We start from the raw sequence: 19,940 nt of genomic DNA on the forward strand, positions 1-19,940 counted from the left end.
CAGTTTTTGACTGTATTTATTTATACAGAAGATATGGTAGTTTGAAGGATGCCAGTTTTGGATGAGTCATTTTTCTGTTGATGCACAGGACAAGCAGCCAATTAACCTGGCTCAGAAGTCATTTCAAGTTCAATTGAGCCAATTTAACCCAAAAATTGCGTTATTTGGTGCAAAAATTATCAAGTTGAAATTAAAATAGCGTCTGATGGGTTCATTGAAAAAATTTAAAAAATAAACTACATCAACAAACTTTTGTTAGGGCGACCCTTGGCTCGAAGAAAGCAAGTTACCAAGACTGTTGTTCTTATTTTGCATTTTCAGGCCAAAAATTTTCATTTGCAGCTCCCTGGGTTGACAAAAAGTTTTACCATACAGTTTTATACTAACAAAATGTTTCTATAACTATTTCAATATATTTCATAGACCAAAAAATAGTATGAAAATAGCATGATAAGCGTTTTTTACTCATTTTGAAATTAAATGACAAGCGTTTTGCCATACTTTTTATCACAAAGGTTTTATGAAAATAGCAAAAGCAATTTTTTAACTAAGAAAATGTGTGATAAGCATGTTTTCGATAGTATCAAATTGTACGTTAAGCGGTTTTCCATAAATGAAAATCCAAACAAAAAGTTTGATTTAAAAGTTTTTGTTTCATCCGAAAACCTAATTAAAGGTTTTCTGTCATAAGAACGTCCAGAGTGTAACTGGCAATTACTACGCAGATAAACTGCGTTTGGTGATACTAGTCATTATGTTAATTTTAACATTTTCACGCAGAATAGTATACCAAAAACGTAACATTTGTATATGGCTAGTAAATTTTACTTTGAAAATTTTGGTGGTTGAGAAAAAAGGACTTTTTTCAACTAATATATGTTTATCTTAGCATATTTAAAATTAATAGTTGGGATTATAAAAAAACTCTTGCTTGTGGTTTTCCGATTTTTTGGGTGAAAAACTCAATCTGGATTACGTTATCGACACAAAGAGTCAAGTTTTGCATGAAAACTTTTTTTTCGTAAATTGTATATCAAGTTTGTTTTTTTTTTCATGGAAAAACGCATATCGTACAGTTTTCTTTTGTTTTTATGCCAAAGTTGCTCTCATGTAACCACAACTTCCACCAATTTGCTTTGTTTGAATCTTAAACCAATTTATGATAATTTTCGAAAAAAATTCTTCTATGGAAATTGTATGACAGCATTTTTCCATAGACTCCATATATGAAATTGCATGATAGGCATTTTTTTTGCATGGACGTCATCCCGGGACTTCGATAATGTACGCAGAGTATTTTTTGAATTTCGAATTGTAAATATTGGTGTTCCACATTTTTTGGGAAATCTGGACCATGGTTACATAATAATTTAACTATTTTCAAGTAGTTTTAAACATTCATCACATTCCTATTAAGCTATCTCCCCCCACCCACGCGAGAATGGGGGAGGGGAAAGAGATTGCTCAATTGATCCAATTTAAGTTATGAATGTAATACATTACTTCCATGTTTTTATCCTAAAAAGGTGACTTTTTACGGCCTTCGACTTCGCCGCACCGTTTGTTTGTTTGGCGAAAAATAAAACTAATTCCCGAACAACACGGAAAGGATTAGTTTCATTGTGGTTGATTGATTGACTTATTTTAAGTCTAATTTAAGACTATTATTCAGGTAAAAGTAATCTGAAATGAAAAATGAAAAAAGAAAAACTTGTCACGAAAACTACATATTGGTCATATATACTTTAAAGAAATCAAACGCGTTTATTATGATTTGTTATGATGAACTATGCCATAGTATCATTCTCGTTAATAATTACGCCGCATTTTTCTTCGTGTTTTACCAATATTTTATTATACTTTAATTTGAACCAAACGCAAAATCGTTCTTTAAGCATAAAATTGGTTAATACATGCTGTACTTTCTTTTTGCCATCGAGTTTGCTTCAAATGCTCTGAGTTTATGACAATATCAGGGCGCTCATATTCAAATTTCAGCTTTTATTTTGGAAGAAAATTTTAAAACTATAGTTTCAAAAATGTTAGAAGACCGGTTAGCCCAAGATGACGACCTGAAACACCAAATGTCCTATCGGCTAGATTGTGAACCCGCGCCGAAGGGTATTTTTGTTACCCAACTGGGTAATCTTTATGACGCCGAGGAAGCGCAAACGGGCAAAGACAAAAATGGTCGTCCACTTATACAGTACCCGGTTGTGAATGAAAATGGTGAAAACTTATTACGGAGCGGCGTGAAAACTCGGCAGAAAACGCTTCTGATTCGTGAACAGAAAGTCGTCGATAAGATGAACTTGGAACTAACCGAAAAACGAGACATTTTTGAGAAGCGGATGGAAAGCATCAACAAGCGGAAAGAAATTCTTCGGGAAAAACGAGACTCTTTGCGATCCAAAATCGGAAACGATCAGAAATACATCCAAGAACAGAACGCAAAACGAGAACGGGCAGTTGAAAAGTTCAAAACAGAACGAAAAACAAACGAACGACTAGCAATTCAGCAATCGGAGCTAAGCAAAGAACTGGACGAGCTGAAAAGGCGAAACCGGAGTCTGAGAGAAGAAATCCATAAGAAGAAACCGTACAACGAGTTCATGATGAAAGTAATCGACAATTTGCCCGATAAATTTGTGGAGTCGTCTGAAAATAAAGTGACAGCTTTGATGTCGCGGTATTCAACTTTGGAAGACGCAAACACCGATTTGGTCCGGAAAATGGGTAGTTTGTCGGACGAGTTAAGTTCCGAGCAGAAACGACTTGACTCGATAAAAGCAAAACACGCCGAGGAACAACTTGAAAACATGATGGAACTCAAAAGGACGCGGGAGATTTTAGAGCGACTTAGAGATCGAAACCAAGAGAAACAACAGCAGCTGTTTTTTAGAAAAAACAGATTCAGAGAGGAAAATCAGGAGAAAGGCCAGACACTTCTGTCGCTGAGAAACTTAGCCGAAAAGTGTCGGTTTAACTTCAGAACTAATAAACCGATCGCGATTCCAATCGAAGACGAAAACGACTTTGATACTATGATGTACAGGATCGACAACTATTTCATCGACCACAAAGATATTGTCCAGTGGTCCTCGCCGGGTGGTGGAAGCTCAATCCAAAAAGGTCAACAAAGCTAGACGAGAAAAACAAACAATATTACTTTACTAAATTGAATTACTTGCATCTATTTTAAAATACTAAAATGAAGTAACTTTTGAAAAGTAGCAGAAAAGTTTTAAATTGATAAACCCGTTTCATATCATAGTTATAGGGAAGAAAAAGTTCCCCGTCACCAACCCGTACCCTTAACTCCAAGAGTCGACAACGCCATCTCTCAAAATTTTGAATTGCTGCGTGTTTATAACCAATACCAATAGCGGATTTAAAGAGCAAACTCTTCCCCCTCCCCCTCCCCCTCCCCCTCTCCCTCCCCCTCAAGAATTTGAAGAAACCCTCGGCAACCAAAAATCCCCTTTTTTAACATTAATTTTCTGGGCCAATATCAATTTTTTCTAAAGGCGTCTTAGGTGTCAATAGAAAACCATTGGATTGAAATTGCAACTCACTTTTAAAATACTCAAAAACTGCCTTTTTGGCCTCATTCAAAAGTTTTTAAATTGCAGTTTTTTCTCAGCCATGAATGAAGTGAATACTTTTATATAGTTCTTGATTTTTTGTTTTTTTTTTCAGGAAAAAGTCTTGAAGTTTGTTAAAGTTCAAATTTGGTTTTACTTGGTTTGACTCTTCATTTCTTTTTAAGTTCAGCTCATTCCCTTTGTTAAAAGGAAGGCGAACTCCACTATCGAATAGCAAAACTGTACAGGTCACAAAAGACGAGATGGTTTCTCGTTTCGGAAGTCAAATTTAAGTTTTAATTCATTCAACCTCAGTGCACCACTTATCGTTAAAATCCTCGGATTCGATGTAAATATCTCTTACATAGGTTTTAAAATCGACGGATTCCGGTGAAATTGCTTTCAAATTTCATACTGCGGATTTCGTGCCATGTAGCAAAAAAGACGATGCCGTCATTGCAAGTATGTGGTCATTGGTTCCGAAACACACAGTTCTCTGTATTAAGGCATGTGCACGGAATCCGATTGCTTATGAGCACACAAGTTAGGCCTTATAGGACTTCGTTTCGATAGTGGAATTCAATTCGTAGATTTCCCAGCGGAATAAAAATTTTGCCCATAGATTCTTCTTTCCTTAAATAAGTTAGTTTCATCAACAAATTTTCAACCAGTATATGTTTTGTTCTTGAAACGAAAAGATCTTTCAGGCCATGTATTCGTTTTCTTTGAAATTCGAAAGTAGGAGCTTACGTAAATAACAAGTCTGTTTTTTTTTGCTGTTTCTTTGCATTCATCTTTTTTTCCAGCTGTCTGTTGGCTACATTTTTCATTTTAAGCCCTAGAATTATTTAAAAAAAACCGACGAAATTTTATTAAATTTGATTGATTTTGAAAGGAGAGCGACAAAATTGTAAAATTTTTGAACACATCTTTTATTGTCAAAAATCCCGCCTGATTTATTTTACTCATCAGATCTTTGTCAAAAAGATGAGTTGGTCAACATGCGAAAATCTGCTACTAAAATACAATTGATTGGTTAAAGTTTTGAGCATGTGTTCTTACTTTTTGTTCCAGATTTTGAAGAAAGAGGGATGTAATTGTGCTCGGGATATTTTTTTCTCTAGACAAATTTTAATTTTTACAAGCATTTTTCTTTGTCTGGAAGAGTATGTTTTTGCTCTTTCACACATGTTCTTTCACGGCAAGGCAAGAATGAAAAATGAAATATTAGAACGCATGAATGAAAAAAGAAACCATTGCATAGTTTCGCGCACTTTTCCGGGCTCTTTCACAACTTATTGGGCTGTTTCACAATTTTCCGGGCTCTTTCACAATTTTGCTGCATCTTTTCCTCAGAAAGAGCAAAAACATACTCTTCAACATAGTTGAAGATGGCCTCGGCGGCCAAAAGAGCCGCCATCGGGCACTTCGTGCCCTCAGGCCGGGCTCTTTTTCGCTCGGGCATCTTTCAACTATGCTCTAACTACTGCAAAGAAATTGATACCCGTAGCTCAAAATTTAAAAGGAATATATGCAGTTTTTTGCAAAGTTACAAGGGTCTGCCACTTTGTCAAAATTGTTCTGCTTCAAATATTTTTTTAATTGATTTTTTTGCTAAAATTTTTTGTAATTTCGGATGATTGGAGATATTTTAGATTAAATGTCTCAGGGAAATTTTGGTCAGATCAAATACAGTGATGTATTCTAAGCAGCATAGATTATATTGGTAAACTAGTAACAAAACGTAGATAATTTTAGCCTGCAATGTTTTAATTTCATAAAGAATAGGTTTAAAAATATCGATGTGAAGTTACACATGAACGCATTCATTATAATTTTATGACATGTGTTTAAGGCAGTGAAACTATCAGCAGCTCAGTTTTATTTAAAATGAACTGGTTTAAGCTGTGATCTTTTATTTTTGAAACAAAAAGTTTTTTTTACTAGACTCCCGGGTTAACTCTTTATGAAAGTCATTCATAGAGTTTCTCTCTAATTCAGGCCTGGCTAAGTGAAAAGCATGTCAAATTTTTTTCAAAGGTTGGCCCCAAAGACTCTTCGAAAAATTGAGGCCTAGACTGCAAAGTCTATGGCAAAGTTTATTAAAAGTTTGAAAGTTGACAAATTCTTTCAAACTTTAATGAAGGACGCTAAAAACGATTGGCCTTGAGCTGCTCACAAAAAGCAAGTAATAGTTGAATGGAAGGTTCATAAATTTTTGTGTCCCAAAACAATATCGTAGCTCATCCATGCAATCAGCAAGCTCTTATCGAGACAAACCTAGAGACCTAAAAACAAAACAAAACGGTGATATATTACAATAGGTGGTAGGCTCAATTTGAATAGCTGGATCGTTTTTTGTTATACTTTGCACATTGTTTATAATTTGTTTCAAAAGCCAAACTTTTTGGCAAAAGAGGGTAAATTTTGATTTTTTGAATAGCATTTTATCTGGAAGAGGAATTTATTTACAAAAACTATCTTAGTAGTAGTATAATTGATTGAAAATGAAATGACTATATTATGCATTATAGTTCTCAAATTTAATACATGCACTACACTCAAAATTACCACCTATTGTAACAAATCACCAACAAAACATCAGAGAGCATCTAAAAGTATCAAAAATCTCTAAACACACTCACAAGCGCAAGCTAATATTATTGCGTTATGTAACTTACTGCTGATTAAAAAAACTATAGATAACAAACGGAGCGAAATCCTAAACAGTAAAAAAATTTCTCAAGATGCGACAAGACAAAAACAGGAAAAAACAACCAGAACATTTTTCCTAAAGACCCAAAAACACACTTTTTGCCAATAATCTTTTTTAAACATCATTCGATTACATAATTTGCTCTACCTTTAATATTTTTGAATGTATTTTATTCTTTTAAATTATGACAAACAAAAAACGATAAAAACGGATGCTTTTTGGGTGTTGTTTAAAGGTTGAACCACAATTGTAAATTGTCGGTTTATTTCAACTTTGAAAAAAAATTAATCCCAAATTTTTTGTTGAAAAAAATTTTGTAAAACATTTTGCAATTGTGACACCTTGTGGCTGAAACCAATGGAAAAGCTTTTGATTGAATCTTATACAATAGTTTCATGGGTAGTAAAAAAGAAGCTTAAATGCGTCAGAAAGGTTTTTAAAACTATCTTGAAACGGTTGCAAAATGATCGCCGGTGATAAATACCAATAGGTGGCAGATTTCAAGTTAAAAACTGTATCGCTCTTTGTTATGGTTTGAACAATCTTTATAATTTGTTTCAAAGCCAAATTTTAAGACAAAACTTTCCATTTGAATTTTTGAATAATAAAACGTATTTCGAAAAAATGTTTATAGCATGTACAATTGAATGAAAGTGAATTGAATATATTTTGCATTATAGCTTTCAAGGTTCGTACATGATGTACTCTAATTGTTCTCGAAACCACCTGTTGTAATTTTGCGCCCGCTCGCATTCTGCAACAAACCCAAACTATATTTCAGGCAATTTTATCGATTCTTACTTGAGTGTTTGATGCAAAGTTTGTCGCTCTAATTTTTATTACAAAGAACAGATCCAACAGTGCTAACAAATTATGCAAACGAAATCACAAAATAATTAATTTCAAAAAGTGAAAGCTCTTGATGTAAAGGACAAGTAGAGACAAAATGCGCAAACTGTACCCACTAGACGTCTACCCTACTATGATGCCAAACTTTTTTCGTTGTTTTGAAAACTTCGCATTAGCTCAGGTGTTTTCTATTTGGCTTACATGTCTCTGTCGGCAATTGCAATCTGTTTGGAATGTTTTTTGCCCAATTAGATATGAATTTGCAAGATTCAAACTGGAAGATTTATCAAAAAGAAATCGAAATCAAAATAAATCTATTTATGAAATATATAGTTATAAAGGCAAATTATAAAAGGTAAATTAAAACAATTGCTGTTTTCCGGGATTTCCGGTAACGTTTCTTAGCATGTGTCCAGGCTTGGCTTTCAAGGAGTTTTTGTTTTCTTCCTAAACGATTCCCGTGTTTCTTTTTTTGCTGATTAGAGAAGTAGAAAAAAATAAGAGTAAAAATTATGAGAATTTAAGAGAAAAAACCGTTTTCGATTGTAGTTTTTCAAAAATCAATCTTGTTCTTGGCAGGGTCCCTGAATGATTCCTGTTCTGAAATCTAGGGTTTTTCTGGTCTTTTTGAGCAAGTTCTAGAAGGAAGTTTTTGGCTATTCTGGTTAGATAACTCGATTTATTGAAGCAAAGTTTTTTAGACAAGTATAAGGAAAATGGTGATTCAAGGCATCACCATGATGGAAACATTTTTTTTCCATTTTGGGACTCATTCTTAAATAAAAAATGATATTGATTAAGTCAGGTTATTTGTCAGTACTCGAGTTAAGGAAAACCCATACTCATCCATTTCTGAAAAATAGCAAAAGCCCAATTATGCGACTATAGTTCAACGTTCATAAAATATCAGAATAACCAATTTAAATCGTATCTTCTCAATTTCAAATGATATAATTCAGTTTCGAAAAAAAACTAAACTTTTTCAGGCTATCAAGATTCAACTGTTGTAGATTTATTCGCAGTGCACTCATCATTTTTGTTGTTTTTTGGCTGGTTAGCGTTTATCGTGAGAGAAAAACAGCTAAGATACTTACTTCAAACGAAGAGCACGTCGTACTTACAAACCGATATTTAATGGAAAACTTACAGATTGTTTTAATGTCACTTAAAGCGAAAAATGATGAAAACATTAAATATTCCGAGTTACAGCGATTTATGCCTTTGCGAGCTAAAGACATCGAATTCGAGCAACTTCAAGCATCTGAAGCGAAGAATTTGGATACAGAATTATTTGATAAATCTGAAAATAATCCGTTCAATTCTCCAAAGAGTTTCCTGCTGCGTCCGAGAAAAATGTGTTCATCAAAAAATGAGAAAAAACTTATTCTTATTTTGTTGTATTCAAAAACTGATGATTTAGCTCATCGTGAAAACGTTCGCAGATCATGGCTAACAGACATTCAGAATTTCAACCAAAGTTATTTCATTTTTGAACACTTATTTGTCTTAGGGAACGAAAACGGACGAAACACATTTCGCACTAACCTTCTCACGGAAATACTAGTTAACCAAGACTTGTTAATTGGCGATTTTGCCGACAATTATTGGAACTTGACTTACAAAACAATTTTCTCAGTGACATTTCTGAACTTTTTCTGCTCAAATGCTGATTATGTTTTTAAAATTGACATTGACGTTTTCGTGAGAACAGACAAGTTTTTGGGTTTTGTCGAAAAACTTCCTAATTCTAGTTTTTATGGGGGCTTTGCAAATTGGGACCACAAGCCTAAGAGAAAACGAAAAAACAAGTGGTATGTTTCTAGAGCAGAATTTTCTGGAAATGTTTTTCCTCCCTTTTGTTTGGGACCAGCATACTTTTACACGGGCGATTTGATACCAATTTTATTCAATGCTACTTTGTCGACAAAGTTTTTTAAACTTGAAGATGTTTATATGGGACTATGTTTAGCGAATCAAAACAAAAGTGACCTGGTTCAGAATCTAGCTGAAGTTACTGGATGGTACAAAAGATTTGATTTCTGTTCTTTGAAAGACAGAATATTTGTACATGGTTTGAAGCCTTTGAAGTGGAAATATTATAAAAAAGAGATTCTTCGGAAAGTGGAATCAAAGTTTCAATGCTCGGTAAAAAATGAAACCCGTAATGCTCATAAGGCGATAACCAAGAAAAATGAGTTTTATAAAGTTAACTAAATTAGAAAAATGATGAAATCTGAATTCGTTTTGTAAAAATTTGTTTCTGTCTAACTAAAAAAAAATTGGATTGAGTGCTTTACAGGTCAACCTGTTTGATTCGGCTTTCGGAAAATGTTTATCTAAACGAATGCTCTTACGATATTTCATATGACGTTAAAAACATGGATGATTTAACTAAGTTTGAAATTAATATAGAGTTCATCAAACATGCAATCAAATTTATGGCGTTTGAAAATAGTCGATTTGCTGACATTGAATGGAAAACGAAATAGACAAGAATGAAAAATGATTTGAAATAAATAATTGCACCAGAATGAAATCATGCAGCTGATTCAACATGTGTACTAGAGTCATTTTGGTTGTACCAACCACTTAAAGGAGTGGGAAGGAACTAAAAATAATTATTACAATAGATCGAGTGATGGAGTGGGAAGGAACTAAAAATAATTATTACAATAGATCGAATTTTTTAAAAAGTTTTCTCAATGTTGAGAGAATTCGATTTCAAACTTTTTAGATTATTTCTGAGCAAGTACAGCAAGCGAGTAACAAGTTATGAGCAAAAATTGAGCAATAAATTAATTCTACACATAAATAAACGGTTTTTAAACTTTCATTCTCTGAATAAAAACAAAAAAAATCTTCGAAAAAAAATCACTTCAAAAAAATAAACTTTGCGATTTTGCTATGAAATCCTACAAAACTATTGTTTGCTGAAGTCAGTGGAAACTACCGGGCGCTTGTCGCTTTTCTTCCTACACACCGAAAAACAATTTTGAACAATTTTTTCGGCCAGAACCTTCTGTACTACTTGCTCAGGAACCGGCTATCTTTGTATGTATTGTATTCCATTCTTATCTGACAGATAAAAAAATAACAGGGATAATTTTCAGCTGGTCCGGATTTGTTCGTTAACCTAATTTTTATTTCTTTTGGCTAGTTTGTTGGAAGTCTTTAAGATGAAGGGATTTTTACTGACAAAAAATGCGCTATCGAAGCATCCGGCTCTTTTGATTTACTCACAGAGGTACCAATGTGTATATCTGGAGTTAAGTTTTCCTTTTTAAAATTTCAAGTTTTTCAGATCTAATTTTCTAAACAAAAAATATTACTAAAATGTAACTCTTGTTCTAGTCATAAATAATTGTATCAGATGTAATTTAGGCATATGATAGTGGCATATTTTGAAAATTCGTTATTCGAAAAGAAAAAATGCGGATTCAAAAAGAAAAGATGCTTGTTTGGCTACCATTTTTTGCTAAGAAAAGCATTCATGCATTAAAAAAATTAAGTGTTTCAAGTTAATTTGAGTATTTCGAATTAAAGGGATAACTAATTGAAAAGCAAAGATGAACAATAAGAATAATAAGATACTAATAAGAATCATAAGATACCCGAGATAACTGAATTTTACTTAAGTCAACTAAATTCGAAAATGGTGAAATCTGAATTACTTTCTTTAATGTTTGTTTCGTTCTAACTGAGGGAAAAGTTAAACTATGTTACCTAATAGGTTTTTGATTCAACTTTTGAAAACAGTTTATCCAATTCAAGGATTTTATGATCTTTCATATCACTTTAGAAACTTGGATGGCCTGCCTAAGTTTGAACTTTATATAGAAATTAATCAAAAATGCAATCATTTTATGGCATAATAAACTAATCCATAAGCTGAATTTGAAGGAAAACATGAAAATAGCGAAGCAGTAAATCCGTTGAAAAAAACCCAGACTGAATTAAATCATGCAGCTGAATCAAGATGTGCGCTACTAGACACTATTTCGAACAATAAATTAGTCAAAATTATTTTCCGTTCCGATCATTGAAAATGGGGAGGAACTTTGTATTCGGGTGATTTTAAATTTTTTTCCACGCAAAAACAGCTACCACAAATAATCGTCGAACTTGTTTGAAGGATAAATCACATTAAAACCTTTTCAGTCGTGTTTCAAATGACATTAAAAATATTCAAAGAAAAAACTCGACAAAAACTGGTTAGAAATTTTTGATTTTTTTGTCTATTTTTGAGCAGTAAAGCGATGAACTAACGTTCGTTATATGTGAAAATTAGCAATTTAGGATAAAAAACTTAATTTTATTGAACAAAAAACTAGTTTTGGAAGCTTCTCTTAGCGCTTCTTTGCCAAAAAACTCTCTAAAAATATATTTATAATGCGAAAAGTTAAAAAAAAGCTAGTTTTTTTTGTTCATTTATTTTTTGAAGAGTTTTGTGGTTGTTCAAGCCTAATTCGTTCAATTTCTGATCGTTGTGTAGTTATTATCACACGAAGTACACGGAAAGGTACTAACTTGAAGAAATAAGGAAGATTTTTTTCCAGAGAATGTGGTCGGAACATTCTGCGCTACTTTTACAGCAACCAGCTATCCTTGTTTTTTAAATTATTTTTTGTCCTCTGAATAGTTTATTAAACTTATTTCTGCTGAAGGAAAATTTGCTAACAAAAGTGCTTCATCAAAAGCTGCACGTACAAAATTCGGCTCTCTTCCCAATTTCTGTTTTCATAATTATTTTATGTGTAATTATGGCTGAAAGCGCCAAAACGTCGTAAAGGGTGCAAAAGAGCCGAAAAGTCAAGTTATGTCGGAAAAAGATTAAGAAATTGAACGGTATCTGGGCTCTTTTTTCTTTTTTCCCACCTCACGTAAGCATCAGTTTTACAACAAAGGGTTTTATAAGGTTAATTATGGAGGCCAAATATAGAAGGAAAAAAAGGTCGGTGTCTGCAAAAGTCGAATAAGGTCAAACGAAGTCGAGCGAAATTGATCGCGAACTGTGTTTCACTTATAAAAATCAACAAGACTGCTCGTATCAGGGCGAAGCCCTGAATGTTCCGACTGCATTTTAAGGTTTATGGAGCAGTAATAACATAAAACAATTAAATGTAATAAAATGAAACGAAATTTTTTTTCTCTAAAGTTTGAAATTTTTTATGGAAATCATCACCCCACACGTCATATAAAGTACAAAAGGATAAATTTCGCTCATTGTAACAAATCAATTATGGCAATAATTATGGCTTTCAACCACCAACTTGGAAAGATTTCTAAGACATATTAAATCTCCGCTTACGTGTTAATATCACGAAATATATCGCGCGTTAATTGTCCCAAATTGGCCAAAATGGCAATCTTTAAACCCCCGTAACTCTACGAAAAATGATCGCAGGTAAAATATCTTTTCAAATTTGAGCTCAGGACAACAATACTTTTCAAATGATAAAAAAAATTCCGTCAAAAATGGCTAGTTAAAAAGTCGAAATTCGTCTGAAGAAAAAAAAACTCACCCCGAGCACAAATATTCCGTTACTTTCGGAACAACAAGATCAAACAAAGTCGAGCAAAATTTCACTAACAAAGGTGAATAAATTTTTTCCAATTTCTCAACCCCCTCGTAAAATCAAACTATTCATAAATTGTTCACACAGCGTTTTGCATGTAAGAAATCATGTTAAAATTTGTTCATCTGTTCACGCTGACATGTTTTATTGCAGTTTATAACGTCAAAAGGCAATTTAAGGATCTACTTAACAATCTCTACCCACCTATTGTAACTACTAAAGAATCTCTCCCCCCCCCCTTTCTTGAAATGGGGAGATTGTTAAGTAGATCCCAATTTAAATAGACTTTCATAAATTGAAAAAAAAATCAAAGAAGGGAACTGGAAAAGAGCCCACTAAATGACATCATTGAACCGTTTCGGTTGAGTCATACTTCGGGAATCTTAGCTCGGCCGTTGATAAGCTGTTCGCTGTATTGATTGTCAGTTGTATGCGATGGTGTGCAGTCTTGCTGAATTCCCAGGCTGGTTGGTTCATTTATTAAACTAGGGCATTACTATATTACGCTTTAATAAAGGTAAAAATCTTTTACAATCAATGAAATCAATCTAATCTTTTGCAGGTGTATTAATCCGAACCATGACGCAACAATAATTGAATGCTTTCTCAGGACTTTCAACGTTTAAATATAATCCCATGAAAAAAAATCCCTCCAAAAATGAAATTTACAACATTCAAATACACTTCACGTTTGACAGAATAAATTATTTTCCTTTTCTAACTATTGTAAAATCAGATTGTTTCAGTTTTTGAACACGTCGCAGCATGATAAACTGCTGATAATACAGTCAATTTTTTACTACTTTATTCAACTTGATATAGAAGGAATAATTTAACTGGGAAAATATAATTGGTTTCCGTTTCAGCTCTCTAACTCGCTTTTAATGGTTTTTATTTGACTGATTTACTAAAATTTTTTGTGGTTTATTTTTGGTTGCACGATGAAATGGCTGGCGAAAATATCAAGGTTGGTTCAATTTTCTAGTTTATTTTTGAATTATGCAGAATGGCCCAATTATGCAGACCTAGCGTTTGTTTCTTGATTCAAATCTTGTTCAATTCCTGTAGTCTTTCATGGATACTAAAATACCCTTTTCACTTTTAAGTGTTCATTTTTTGGCTCTTTTCCACCCCTCCTCCCGCCATTCAAAATCGGATCCACTTAACAATCTACCCTCCCCCTTTCAAGAAAGGGGGGATTCTTTAGTAGATACAATAGGGGGGGGGGGGGGGGGAGATAGTTAAGTATATCCTCAAAATCTATACTTTTTATAGTTGTTTTACGTGTGATTATGTCTAAACAGGTGATGTTATGATGTAAGGTATGAAGAACAACGCTGTTCATAATTTTTAATTTGTTCACCGTGCTAAGTTTCATAGCATTTATGACTATGCTAAAATAGTTTTTCATAATTGAAATTCAAACTTGGTGGAAAGTGGAAAAAAGACCTTTTTTGACAAAAGCCGTGATCGCTTTCCAAACATTCGAACATAACTACTGAACGAGTTTTTTTTGCATGCAGTTTGTAGGCATGGGCACAACAGGTGTTCTCCGCGATGAGCTCGTACGGGGCTTTTTATATTAGGCGAAAACTGTATTAGGCGAAAACAAAAGTGTTAAATTTAGGCGAAAATTTTAAGGATAAAAGTGTATAATTTAGCAAAAATCCCCCTAATTTTCAAGACGACATTGACAAGAAGCGGTCAAAGACTACATAACCGGCTCTAATTTTTGTAAGGAGTCCTAGCCTTTTTGCCCTACCCTCTTTATATGTAGCAAGGGAATGACATACAATTTCTGCTAAATTGTACACATTTTTTATCAAAATTTTCGCCTAATTTTAAAACTTTTATTTTGGCATAATTTAGTTTTCGCAAAAAACGATCCAACTATTTAACTTGAACCTGCCACCTATTGTTGTATATCACCCAAATCAAAATAGTATGGGTGAACTCAAGATGCCAGAGTTTGTGGGTAGTTTTGTAATTTTTGCCCCTTTCAGGCTGTTTTTCAGTTTTTGGCCAGTTTCTAGATAGTACTGATGATCTATTTGAGCATTTTTTTTTTCAGTTTTGTTCTCGAACTTGGGTGAATTATTGAAACTTAAAACCAAGAAGAAAATTTTAGTATATCTACCCTCGTAAAAAAATTCCTTCGCCTTTTGATTGTTTGAAAAGGTTATTTTTTTATCTCGGCTCATATCAGGGTTAGAATGTTTAAAAAGAGGTGATAAAAAATTGTTCGAACTGGAGATACTTTTTTTCCAGCAATTCTTAAAAAGTTGGAACTATTTATATATAGTAGGGGGTTCTTACGAGAATTGAGGCGCATCGAAGCACATTCATGGGTGGTTGAGTGTGATATCTGAGTCGTGATTCGAGTTTCAAAAAGATGTTCTAAAATAATTTTGTGCAGAGAAAAACTTTTTTGTCATTCAAACAATTATACTGATTAAGTGATAGGACTTAATGAGATCAAAAATAAGGCTAAAGTTGCAGAATGATTGGATATCACTGGCTGATTTCAATGTTTTTAGGCTATTAAATTTTCATCAATTAATTATGAGACGCAGCGAATGAACTACTGTTGGAATAATACTTTGATTTTTTTTTCCAAGACGCGGAATATTTACACGATGCAATTAATTCGCACTCATAATCGATTCAAATTGAATTGAGGCAAGGTGATTAATCTTATTAATTCCATAAATGACTCAAGTTTTAACACTTTGAAATTATCAGTCTAAAAATCATAGTTTTGCCAATATTTCATTACCAAAAACTACTCGAGACTAATTACTGGGCAGCCGCAACATTCAAGGCATTGTCTTGATACGAGTAGTCTTGTTTTAGTATTGCAACTTATAACCACTCATGTAAAGAAAATAAAAGAAATTTGGTGTTCTGTAAAATCCAGAGAATAGTTTGGATTCCGCTTTTTTCATACAGCCAACTGATATTGGAAAATGAATTTTTTTGCAAAAACTGAGGCTACTGCTTAGTTCCAAAAAACTATGATGCGCACCAAAAGAATTTTTTATTCCAAATCTCGAATCATTAGACTCAAGAGGCTGTATTTTTTTTAGCGAATCTGTTGAACTGTTCGATCTTTTTTTTTCACAAATAGAAAATTAGTTAATTAGATTCCTCAGATAATATTTGAAAATGGCGAATGCTTCCTTCGCTACACTTATTGTTCCGAAATTTGTAATGAAAATAATGGAATATTTGTGCTCGGGGTGGTTTTTTTTCTTCAGAGAAATTTCGACTTTTTAATTAGCCATTTTTGACAGAATTTTTATAAACATTCGAAAGGTATTGTTGTACTGAGCTTAAATTTGAAACGATATTTAACCAGTGAGCGTTTTTCGCGTAAGCGGAGATATAATCCGTCGTAGAAATCATTTCAAATGATGCTCATTTGCATTAATTGGGTTGTTACTAGGAGCGAAATTTATCACTCAGAATTTTATATGGCGTGTGCGGGGATGATTTTTCGTTTTATTAAATTTTTTCATGTTATTACTGCCTCAGAGACCTTAAAGGCAGTCGGATTTTTTAGAGCTTCACCCTAATACGAGCAGTCTTGTTTTTTTCGAGATTGAGTATTCTGATGCGTCAAACAGTGTTTACCTCTAGCCTAAAATGTGGTGGTTGGCAATTGAGAAGACGTTTTGTATAGGCGTGGCTTCACGCGCCTATACCAAATCCGCTTAGTCGTCATTGTTAAAGAAATTGCAATTAATCTGTGAACCTTAATTTGGTGTGAAAAATTACTTGCGAATTATTGTTCCGACTTTCAAAGAGGGTAACGGAAAGTTTGTGCTCGGCTGATTTTTTCTCCAGACAAATTTCACTTTTTTAACTAGCCATTATTGACAGAATTTTTATCAGCCAAAAGGTTTAGCTCATATTAAAAAAGATATTTCACCTCTGATCATTTCGTAAAGTTATAGGGGTTTGAAGACTGCCTATTTGAACGCGTAAGCGGTGATTTAATCCCTCTTAGAAATTGATTCAAAATTGGTTGAAGCTTGCTATTCATCATAATCGCTACGTTGCAAGGAGTAAAATCTATCACTTATTATTTTAACTTGCGTGTGGGGGATTTAAAAAATTTTGGAAAATTGTTTCGTTTTTTTTTTTTGATATTTTCATCAATATTTTAATGCGAACACTGCTCCATAGACCTAAAATGGCAGTCGGCTTATTCAGGGTTTTGTCCTGATAGGAGCAGTCGTGGTACAGTTTAGATTTTTTCCGCTTCTTTAATTTAAACTCTTGTCGACTCATGGCCCAGCCCACTAGTCTTTTAGAGTAGCCAGCCCTCTAATATAGTACTTTTCTTTCAATTTTTGCAGAAGTTAAAGGAATACTTATGCTCAGGCTGGTTTTTTATTTTTGGGGTAACCTTCAAACTGGTATCAAGCACTTTGTGACCGAACCAACCTACTTCATTACCTGAAAGATATTGATGTCTTGATCTCAAAACGTACAAAAAATTTACTTGCTTTTCTTTATTGGAAGATTTTGAGAGTTTAAAAGTTAGTCAATTTCGTTAATTTGGGATGGTTTTTGTACATTGTATTTTGTTCTATAAATTATGACCGGCGAAATAACCCTGCAAGAAAATAAATTTTGTATATTTTTCCAAATTGAGTTGAGGCAAGCAATTACTAAAAGTATGGCATCTTTTAAGTACTTTTTATAGCGATTTCCTTTTTTTGCTTCATCTTTTGTTGTTACGGCTTTCAAAAAAATGACGGAGTTGTTATACTTGGGGGTGATGTTTCTCATTCAGTTCAGACCAATTTCGATTTCATAATTCGGCGTTTTTGATAAAATTAATTTATTCAGTCTGAAAAATGTCTGAAGCTCAAAGAAAAAGAATTCGCCGACGAATATTTTTTTCTAAAATTGTAGGCTTGTTAAAAGTCTAAGTTTGGCCAATTTGGGATAACTCCCGCGCAATTTGGGATAACTCCCGCGCAATATATTGCGTTTTTTCACATTTAGGCAGCAAATTAAATCATTATAATTTCAGTTGAGGCGAGCAACTCGGCCATGTTTTTACGCAACAAGACGCCAATTACATGACATAGTACTTATTATAGCGTGTGGAGCAAATTTTTCAGCAAAAAAGTTGAATAAATGTTGAAGTTTTCTAAATGTAGTAAAATCAAAAATTGTTCCATGCACAATAAAGGGAAGTCGGAACATTCGGGGCTTCGCGCTGATACGAGCAGTCTTGTTTCTGATTGTTAGCGTTTTGGCAAACTAGTAAAAGATGAAAGCCATATAAAGAACATACATTGAATGTTTGGGTTTCAAGCGCCAAGATAAACTTAGGTCCTTGCTTTGGTTAAACAAATCCGTATTTGAACCTTAATCTGCTCAATAGTATATTGCATTTTATCTTCGAGTTTTGATGTTGAATTTTATGCTTAGGTGTCTTCAAAACCGAACAACGCTGCTGAAATATTTCATCATTTTCCTACTTGCATTATGTTTATTTGCAACCATGCAAACTTTTATAACCTCTGCGATTGCTGAAAAGTCGTCTAAACTGAACCATATGAAAAATCGCCGAATGAAGTTTTCAGCGAGCGACGAGGAAAACTCGGGATCTGAGGAAACGATTGACGGAAGATCGGGAAAAGACGGCGAGTCTGGAAAGTTTCACTGGTCAGGTTCCAGTCTCTCCTTATTCGGTAAAAGTGATGTGATCAAATCAGGCGTGCTGCGCTATCCATTCAAGTTTCCCGATTTGACCAATCTCTTTGTCCATAATCAAACGAGAACTCTCCATTCGGAACTCGTTCAAAACGAGAACAAGTCATCAACATCATCAGAAGAACAAATCAAAAAAGGTCAAACTTTGTTTACAGATAGCAAAAAGAATATTTTTAACACTGAAGATAGCTTTCTAATCAAGCAGTTACACGCTTGTCGCGAAATATCTCAGCAACATCAAAAATTGGTGCTAATTCTAATTCCGTCCGAGCCTAAAAACTCGCTACGTCGTGAAATAATCAGATCGTCTTGGCTCAAAGTTACTCGAAATCTAACAGACAAATACGTGCTGAAACACTTGTTTATTCTCGGAAAAACGTCCGACTCGAAAAACACGAAATCTTTAAGCTGGAAAATTACGTTTGATTTATTGAAACTTGAAAATTCGGTGTATAACGATTTGTTAGTCGGTGATTTCATCGAAGATTACTGGAATTTGACGTACAAAACAATGTTTGGCGTCACTTTTGCCAACTTCTATTGCCAAAATGCCGATTATGTTTTTAAAATTGACGACGACGTTTTTGTGAGACCTGAAAAATTTGTTCCACTTTTAGATAATTTACCGAAATCGGAGTTTTTCGGTGGCAATTGTATTAAGAAAGGCAAACCGCATCGGACAAAAAAGTCGAAATGGTACATATCTAAGGAAGAATTCCCAAGGGTCAGGTACCCCCCCTTTTGTTACGGTCCCTCGTACGCTTTCACCGGAGATATGATTCCCTATTTGTTCAATGCAACTTTGCAGGTAAATTTCTTCAAACTTGAAGACGTTTACATGGGATTATGTATCGAAAAAGCGGGCAAAACTGTTCAAAATGTTGCCGGTGTCTCGAATACCTCTCCAAAATACACTTATTGCGTTTACAAGGATTTGGCTTTAGCTCATGGAATCGAACCTACCAAATGGAGTATGTATTACAGAGATTTAACAAAAAGAGCGCCTCAAAAAATTGTCTGCCCAAAGAAAGTGTCGAGAAAAAGCAGTCGGCAATTGAGATAATCGACAGTTAAGATTGTCGAAAGTGCCAAAAATTGACACCAAATTAAAAAAAAACTTCAAATCTATTCCTCGCTTTTCTGCCAGTTTAACCGTGAAAACTCTAACTTTTGCCTAGTAAAACTTCTTTTGCTTTCCCTATTTGTTGTATTATATAATAAACAATAAGCGTATAAATTTAGTATTATAAAAACTGCTCAACAATTTCCAACGAAGTTGTTCAGAAACAATTTGTTAGATTCGTACTAAAATTTGAAGCATATCTTTACCAAAATTTTTCTCTCGATGTTCGAGTAGGGACTTTGACGAGAAGGCGAAAAGTGTTTTGAAATGAAATAGTCGGAAAATTTTGTCATCAATTTTTGAGACACTGTGCTGAAAATTTATTCTTGGAGAGTGGTCGTCGAAACTTGAGCATTTGA

At 33.7% G+C, this 19,940-nt stretch overlaps 3 protein-coding genes across 5 annotated transcripts in view; all 3 read left to right on the forward strand.

The window, feature by feature from the left end:
- Positions 1 to 19,714, forward strand: part of LOC134847606 (beta-1,3-galactosyltransferase 5-like) — a 44,546-nt gene extending 24,832 nt beyond the window's left edge. For 2 of the 3 annotated variants that reach the window (XM_063864720.1, XM_063864721.1), the window contains exon 3: positions 18,174 to 19,714. In XM_063864720.1, the coding sequence (XP_063720790.1) occupies positions 18,174 to 19,521 (1,348 nt within the window). In that variant the 3' untranslated portion in view covers positions 19,522 to 19,714. Of the gene's footprint in view, positions 1 to 13,577; positions 13,693 to 18,173 lie in introns of those variants that run through there. The other variant, XM_063864719.1, reaches the window with a different exon arrangement.
- Positions 1,689 to 3,257, forward strand: LOC134847734 (cilia- and flagella-associated protein 73-like). Its single transcript, XM_063864928.1, has one exon. It carries the CDS (start codon positions 2,040 to 2,042, stop codon positions 3,144 to 3,146), a length of 1,107 nt encoding a protein of 368 aa, XP_063720998.1. The 5' UTR covers positions 1,689 to 2,039; the 3' UTR covers positions 3,147 to 3,257.
- On the forward strand, positions 4,976 to 9,638 carry LOC134847528 (beta-1,3-galactosyltransferase 5-like). The gene is made up of 3 exons (XM_063864583.1): positions 4,976 to 5,090; positions 8,660 to 9,170; positions 9,449 to 9,638. The coding sequence occupies exons 1-3, from the start codon at positions 4,976 to 4,978 to the stop codon at positions 9,636 to 9,638; spliced, it is 816 nt and encodes a 271-aa protein (XP_063720653.1).
- Positions 19,715 to 19,940: the final 226 nt, after the last annotated feature.

This window comes from Symsagittifera roscoffensis, chromosome 6, assembly GCF_963678635.1.
Source record: "Symsagittifera roscoffensis chromosome 6, txSymRosc1.1, whole genome shotgun sequence".
Classification (NCBI taxonomy): domain Eukaryota; kingdom Metazoa; phylum Xenacoelomorpha; order Acoela; family Convolutidae; genus Symsagittifera; species Symsagittifera roscoffensis.